Source organism: Oreochromis aureus, linkage group 3 (assembly GCF_013358895.1).
Source record: "Oreochromis aureus strain Israel breed Guangdong linkage group 3, ZZ_aureus, whole genome shotgun sequence".
Lineage (NCBI taxonomy): Eukaryota > Metazoa > Chordata > Actinopteri > Cichliformes > Cichlidae > Oreochromis > Oreochromis aureus.
Genome location: NC_052944.1, coordinates 68837453 through 68845940, shown reverse-complemented (window position 1 = coordinate 68845940; position 8488 = coordinate 68837453). Strand labels below are relative to the sequence as shown.

At 38.9% G+C, this 8488-nt stretch overlaps 1 protein-coding gene across 2 annotated transcripts; it reads left to right on the top strand.

Moving 5' to 3' along the window:
* The first annotated feature begins 1706 nt into the window (after positions 1–1706).
* Positions 1707–5743, top strand: LOC116328908 (GTPase IMAP family member 9-like). 2 transcript variants are annotated; one of them, XM_039608004.1, is made up of 2 exons: positions 1707–1763; positions 4910–5743. In XM_039608004.1, exons 1-2 carry the CDS (start codon positions 1745–1747, stop codon positions 5626–5628), a joined length of 738 nt encoding a protein of 245 aa, XP_039463938.1. In that variant the 5' UTR covers positions 1707–1744; the 3' UTR covers positions 5629–5743. The 2 variants fall into 2 exon arrangements, with proteins under 2 accessions (XP_039463938.1, XP_031606662.1); XM_031750802.2 differs by lacking the exon at positions 4910–5743 and adding an exon at positions 3444–4708.
* The last annotated feature ends 2745 nt before the right edge of the window (positions 5744–8488 follow it).

Sequence of the window (8488 nt, the reverse complement as noted above, 5' to 3'; positions counted from 1 at the left end):
ATATGGGGGAAACCCAGATGATCGGAAACCCCCTATGCACAAGCACTTGGCGACAGTGAGGAGGAAAAAAATCCCCTTTAACAGAAAAAGACAGGTAAGGATACATTTTCCCAGAAAGAATTCATTTTAACCTTTCTTTGAGCCTCAGTGTGTCAGAGTTGACACCTCCAAAATGTTGTTGGTTGACCTCCATCCCCACTATCACCATACAGGACAGCACATAGTACTGGGAGATTCTTACTAACTATCATCAATTATTCCTATCATCAAGCACAGTACATTGAGTATTGGAGGTTTTACAAGCAACAAGCTGATTCGTCAGAAAAATCAGTCACCTCCACTCTCTCCGAATAGCCTGCAACAGCGATGCCCACACTATCTAGATTCCTCTCAAATAGCTGTGGTTTTTTTCCTCCATGTATAGTCAATACAAAATTTTCTGCATGCAGATAACAGGAACATGAACATGAATCTGTTCAGGAACTAACTTAAGTATTCACCATAAACAGCAGCAGACCTTGGCAATGAGATTACTAAGAAACAGCTTTATCAGTGGTCTCTGAGGGGAACAAGGAAGAGAGATTAGGAGAACATGTGTTTCCTGGAAACAGGCCAGGCAAGAAATCATGCCATTTACTTTGAGAACAACCTCAAAGCCCACTTAAAGAAGAAAAAGGAGGAAAAGCAAATGCAGAAAACAAGCTCCTAAACTGTGAAGCACAATTTTTGAGGATTAAAAACACAAAATGTGTTGTTTTCACAACCATGAAATACAGAACCGTGTGTCCCAAAATAAAGGCTTGGCTTCTGTAATGTTCACCTCCATCTCCTTTGTCTGCTTTTGGGTCCACACTCTCTCCACTCCACACCGTCTGTCTCTGCAGATCTCACACAATTTGTATTTAATTAACTGAAATGTTTGGGTTTGTTTTGTTTGGGGTTTTTTTTTTACACCTAATTCTAGTTTTTATTTCCAGTTAACTATAATAGCCAGTACAGAGTGTAGTATTGAAATGAAAATGAAATTATTCCGAAACAAGATGCCAGCGATGATACATCATAGCTCTATTGCGTTTAAGAACAGATCGACTCAGATATATCCAGAACCTTTCTGTGGAGCATGTTGAACAGCTTGCTCTGTTATCACAGGGTCATGTATTCCCACACAAAGATGTACAAGATCAATACTGCTGGTGTTAGTTGCTTCACACATTTTACCATCAATGTATGGCTATAATACTGCAAAGACATGTGACAACACGGTCAGAGGTAGATAATGTTCTTTCTTTTATTGTATATACTTGTTCTGTGGCAGTAGTTCGAAGAGTATCAGCTGAAATTGTGGGAGAGGACCAGCAACAGACCACAAAGATCTGAAATTTAAATGAAACTACTCATGCAACAGTTCATCAGCGATGAACAAAGCAAAGTGTGTCTTTGCCCCTCCCCTCTAGTCGTAGCAGATCAGCTCAGCACTCTAGTGATCTGAACATAGTTCAAATTCTGTAATATTGTTGTACTTTCTTGTATAATGACAATAAAATATTTTAACATTTGTTACACAAACACACCCTAGTCAACAAAGATTAATATTAGCTCTCACACAAGCCCAGCAACGACAAACAATGTTAAGGGGAGGGGACTAGAAATGGGCTTTAAAAACGGTGAAACAAAAAGGAAACTATTTACTAGACAAGACAGTAACAGTGACACATCACAGCTCTACTGCCTGGAAACATTAAACATGGCATATACTCAACTTTGTAAGTATAATCATAACTTTTAGATTTCTTTAATGTTGAAAAACACAATTCTCTTTAATACATTTCAGCTTTTCTTTCATAGTGGATACATTGTCAAAGCTAGTTTTATTTAAGTTTAATTTATAATTTTTTTTTTGATTGTGTTAAGAAGCCTTTAAAATGTTCAGTCTATCTTTTTATGATTGTTGAATATTGTTGAACGTTCTATGAACTTACAGCAATGTGACTTCCATTTTCTCAGTGTGAACCACAACCCTTTGTGCTCAGTGATTTTCTCATATACAGTTTCAACTGAAATTTCAATTCGGAAATAAAGAAATAAAGATAACACTTTTTAGCAGCATCTGTAATTTGAAAATGAAAGTGATCATATAAGAGTTCATCAACGATATATGTTGGCTGTAAACAGAAATTGCTTAAGGGTGTAACTAAGACATGTCGAGAAGCTTCCTGTGGAATCAGTTGAACAGGTGGCTCCATTACTACTCCACTTCCTTTACAGGCTGAGGAAATCAGAGGTTTCAAAAGTACAACCTTGATTCCTGAAAAATAGGTTTTCTATGTAAAGTGTAAAGAGCAGAATGCAAAGTTCAAATCCCCACATATCAAAAAGTTTACTATTTTATGAAAAAATGGTAAATGGCCTGTATTTGTATAGCACTTTTACTAGCCCCGCCTAAGGACCACAAAGCGCTTTTACATACCCAGTCATCCACCCATTCACACACACATTCACACACTGGTGGAGGCAAGCTACAGTTGTAGCCACAGCTGCCCTGGGGAAAAATATGACCTCATTATTAATTTGGGTCTGACAAATGTTTTGACAGGGGCAACAAAAGGCGTCTGTTATAGAAGAATTAAAATTGTCCATCATTTATCCATGTTTACATGCAAACTAAATATTCAGGCACATGGGAGACAAAAGTGAACACAGTATGACGCAAATGAAGTTAACGATGATAATGTAGATAAACAAACTAAAGCTTTACATACACACAGGAGGTAATAAGGGAGAGTGGCAGAAAGTTGAAACTAATGCAGAACAATAGAACAAGAGACAGCAAATTTACAAAATAAAACTAAACAACAAGTAACTAATAGGCATCTACTAAAAGGAAGCGTGGAGACTGAGCCTAAACAAAACAAAGAAATTGAGCACAGGAGGGACATTATCTCTATATATCTATTATAGTGTACCTCTGCAGTCAAGACTGTATTGTTGCAGACCTGCGGACTAAATGTGAAAAAATCTTGCACCAGCCATTTGTGATCTGTCAGTGGCAGATGTAACAGTTGCTGTTGTAATGCAATGTATCACCGCATGGTGGTGCCTCCTGTGTCATGACTAGTAGGTCAGCCCTTTTATTCTTCTAAAGCTGACCTAACTAATGCAGTGTTTTCATGCAAATCATGTGGTTTGTAGCACAAAATGTTACATGATTTTTTTTAAAATTATCTCTTCCTTGTTTTCTCATGGTTTGTGTGATTTGTGTTTTATGGTTGCATGTTATTTTTATTAATTTATGTGATTTTTGTGTTTTTTTATTATTTATGTGATACACTGTAACTGGTTTTTTTTTCAATGAAATTTATCAACATCATTCATAGTAACAATAACAATAGTAATAATAAGAAGTGTAAAGTTTTTAGTTCATTATTTTCTCAATTCTCAAACAGACTCTGAAGAAACTGAGCTGAGGATTGTGCTCGTTGGGAAAACTGGAACAGGAAAGAGTGCAGCAGGAAACACTATCTTGGGGAGAAATGCTTTTGAATCTCGCCCATCTTTCTCTTCTGTTACAACAACCTGTGAGAAGAAAGAAAATGTTGTCTACAGTCAAACAGTGGCTGTGATTGATACTCCAGGTCTGTTTGACCCCAGACAGTCACTCAGAGAGGTGGTTGCAGAGATCGCTACGTGCATCTCCTTTGCTGCTCCTGGTCCTCATGTGTTCCTGGTTGTGCTGCAGGTCAACAGATTCACAGCAGAAGAACAAACAACTGTAGAAATCATTCAGGAGATGTTTGGAGAGGAAGCACAAAATTACACTATGGTCTTGTTCACACATGGAGACTTGTTGGGAGAAAACACCATAGAAGAATTAATGAGTGAAAATCAGCAAGTTAGAGAACTCATTAATCAATGCTCTGGAGGATATCATGTTTTTAACAACAGAGATGGAGATCAATCTCAAGTCCGAGAACTGCTGAGGAAGATCAATGCAATGGTTCAGAGAAATGGAGGAACCTACTACACCAGCAGGATGTTCAGAGATGCCCAGGAAGCGAAAAGAGAAGAAATGGAGCGCCTTCTTAGAGAAAATCCTCAGATGGATTTTGAAGAAGCAAGAAGAAGGGCAGAGAGTAGTAACAAATTCATTTGGGCTGTTTTAGCGGGTGCTTCTGCTGGAGCTGGTGTTGGAGCTGGTCTTGGAGCTGGTCTTGGAGCTCTGGGAGGGCCTGCAGGAGCTCTAGTAGGAGCTGCAGTAGGAGCTCCAGTGGGAGCAGTAGTGGGAGCCACTGTGTCTGCAGTGATGGCTGTGAAAGAGAAAGCATGCATCATACAGTAAAATTGGGTATTAATTATACCTCAGGTGCAGGGTATGAAGTCACATCATAACAGAGATACAAATAAATAACCAGATTTTTCAGTAATTGTCTGCTTTTTCAGCACAATGCAGCATCTTTCCTTGCTGTTTTTTTTTTCTTGTTGCTTTCAGGTGTTAGAGGAACATCTTCATTTCAAGCAAAAACTAATAAATGCTTATTTTTTGATTATGGGACATTCATAGGACTCTGTAACTTGTAGCATTGTTAGCTCACTGGTTTAGAGTCATAGGAAATCAATCTTCTGAAAGATTGGTACTGATGTCTAATCTGTAAACAAGAGTGAGATCTGATTTCATGTATCCAGTATATTTTATTTCTTTCAATAAATAAAAATAAACATATGGTGCAATGTTTTTCTTCCATATTAAAAAAAACACACATATATATATATATATATATATATATATATATATATATATATGTGTGTTTATTAATGTCTTATTTTTTCATTTTTTTTTGATTGAGAGTATTTTCTGAACTGTGCACTGATGCTCAGACTTGTGCCAACCCCCTGATGGCCTGTTTTGTTTCAGACTCTGACCTGAGGGTGGTGCTGGTCGGTCAGGAGAGAGTTGGGAAGAGCTCAACAGGAAACACCATCCTGGGCAAGAAGGAGTTTAACTGTAGGATCAGTTTGAGCCCTCTGACTCTGAGCAGTAAGAAGAGAGAAGCTGATGTTCTGGGTCAAAGAGTCTCTGTGGTAGATACCCCTGGACTTGTCAGCACTCGGCTGTCTGCACAGGAGGTGAAAGCAGAGCTGGAAAAAGCTCTCCAGCTGAGTTCTCCAGGTCCTCACGTTTTCATCCTCGTCCTCCAGCTCGGACGATTCACCCCACAGGAGCAGGAAGGACTGAAAGCTCTGCAGAAGATGCTGGGCACTGATGTCTCCAAACACACCATGCTGCTGTTCACCTACGGAGACCGACTGGAAAACACCGACATTGACATGGAAATGTTCACCAAAGAGGACGAGAACATCCAGCAGTTGCTGAAGAGCTGCAGCGGTGTGTACCATGTGTTCAACAATAACATGGAAAACAGGGATCAGGTCCAAAAGCTGCTGGAGAAGATAAATGACATCTGTGAGGGAGGACAGTTGTACTATGAGAGGTCTCAGTCAGAGGGGTCAGCCTGGAGTTTAATACCCAGAGATTTTAGGATTAAACAGATGCTGTGGTTGGTCTGCATTTCATTAGCCGTCAGAGGGATTTATTACATCTGGAAGTGGTTATTCAGTGCTCAGAATAAGTAATTAACCTCCTAGGACCTGGCGTCCACATATGTGGACATCACATTTTGGGTTATTTAGACCAAAATACTCAATTTTGCTCTACAAGGGCCTGATATCCACTTATGAGGACATTATACTGCTACTGTTCTATCGAAATTTTAAACGAATATCCTCATATGTGGCTCTCATTTCTCTTAGAAACAAAAATTAGGTAGAAGAAAATCTGGTAATTGTTTGTTTTTACAATCATCAGGTCCCAATTAGCCCAAATATCAAAGAGAAATTAAAAGTTTGGATCTTAGGATGTTAAAGTAGATCTCCATAGATTTGATCTGATTAAATCTGCTGAGACACAGTTTATGAATTGGCTTTGTATAGAAGTTTCTCACTATTAACATGTTTGAGGTTTAATTGAGTAGAAATGACTGCAGGAAATGACTAAAATGCAGAAGGTTTACAATGATTTCTTTTCACTGTTTTTTTTACTGATTGTGAAACCGAAATATTATAAAACAAAAGTTTTTTGGCCACAACTTTGAATTCATTTTTGTCCTCCTCTCTCACGCTGTAAAATCAGTCTGAAAGGAGCTGCCACCCACCTCTCTGCATTTGAAACAGTGCACATCCGCCTCCACTGAGCTGCTTTGTATTATATTGTGTTAAGACATTAATGAGTAGTTTTACCGCCTCTTACTAGCAATCACTTTAGGTTAACCCATCCATTTTCTTCCACGTATCCTTGTCATGGTCATGGGTGGGAGGAAGCTGGAGTACCTGGAGAGAACATACAAACTTGAAAGGCCTGGGCCAGGTGGTGAGATCGAACTCAGGACCTTCTTGCTGTGAGGCAACAGTGCTAATCCAGTGTTAACCCATAACAATAAAAGTGAACCATTTCAATAAAAGCCTGCATTGTTCTGAAAAGGGCCTTGTTTGGACACTTTTTTGGTTTGCATAACCAAAGAATTTCTCCACAAACTGTTAGAAACCATCTCAGGGAAGCTCATCCGCATGCTCGTTTTCCTCATCGGGTTCAGGGCAGATGGCAGACAGCGTGTGTGGCGTCATGTGGGGGAGCATGTTTGGGATGCTCTGAATCGGCGTATACAACAGCGTATTCCAGTTCCTACCAATATTCAGCAACTTTGCACAGGTTTTGAAGAGGAGTGGACCAGCATTCCACAGCCCACAATCAACAACCTGATCAACTCTATACAACAGAGATGTTTTGCACTGCGTGAGGCAAATGGTGGCCACACCAGATACTAACTGGTTTTGGGACATCTGTAGCATTGTGCTGTGTGATCAAACTCCATATTTCAGAGTGGCCTTTTATTGTGGGCAGTCTAAGGCCCACCTGTTCAATATTCATGCTGTCTAATCAGCACCTTGACATGCCACACCTGTGAGGTGGGATGGACTATTTCGACAAAGGAGAAGTGCTTTCTAACACAGATTTAGACAGATTTGTGAACAATATTTGAGAGTAATGGGTCATCTGTGTATGTAGAAAATGTTTGAGATCTTAAGCTCATGAAAAATGGGAGTAGAAACAAAAGTGTTGAGTTTATATTTTTGTTCAGTGTAGAATTAAGGGGAAGGCACTAGATATGCATGTTAAAAGCGTTGAATGAAAAATGAAACTATTCACTAGACATCAGCAGCTCGTAATCTGCACCATATTTTCCCCACACACCTAATTTTCAATATATACTGTTGAAATTGAGATGCTGTATTTATCATATTGACTTGATTTTTATGGTTGATTCATTTTTGGCTGTCTACATTATTATCATTTCATTTGGTAGTTACTGATATCTTTGCTTGATCATAACCAAGTTAGTGTACCTCTGCAGTCAAGACTGTATTGTTGCAGACTTGTGGACTAAATGTGAACAAATCCTGCACCCAGCCATTTGTGATGTGTCAGTGGATGTCTGTAACTTCACAGCCCTGCTCCTGTTATTTATGTTGTTTACATCCATGGTACACTCTAAATGGCACGTAGGGACATGTTAGCTGGTGCAGACACGTTACTGACAAAGATCAACCAATGTGGCTAAGTAGTGACCAAGAAATTGCTGTGGCAGATGTAACAGTTGCTGTTGTAATTCAGTGTATCTTTTTTTTTTCCACCAGAAGGGGAAGCTAGATCAATGATGTAGTGAGCAATGTTGAACTAAAAGTCAGAATTTTTTGGTTAATTTCCAGGGTTTTGGTTTAAAACCGTCTTTAAACACATTTTACTTTTATTCACCTAAACCAATAGATTCTCTTTTATACTATTTTTTAAAACTTTATTCTAATCTGCTCCTAGGTCTTTTCTTACAGCTTCTACCCAGCAAACATGCCTCTGTGGACACACAGTGGATAGCTGTGGGTAAACTGTGGGGTCAAGCGTGCAGGACAAACCCATACTTTTCCCAAGCAGCCGCAGATGGGGGTGCATCCACACAGGGCCCACAGCAGATTTTATATTAACATCTCAAGTATTTACAGCTTCAAAATTAAACTTCTCAAGCACTTTGTATAAAAAGGACCATCTCACTGAGTCGAACGCCTTCTCGGCATCTAAACTTAACACTAGGGTCTCTAATTTTTGTTTATGAACTTGCCTCAATATGTGCAAAACCTTTCTGATGTTGTCCTGGGCCTGTCTCTGTTTAATGAGACCCGTTTGGTCATTATGTATTAACCTAGGTAATATCATTTCTAGTCTTTTAGAGATAATAGAGGTAAACAACTTATAGTCAATATTCAATACACAGATTGGGTGATAGTTACTACATTCTAATTTGTCTTTTCCTTCTTTTGGTATAATAGAAATTATTGCTTCCCTCCATGAAGGAGGGATAGTTTTCTTTTCCATTACCCAATTAAA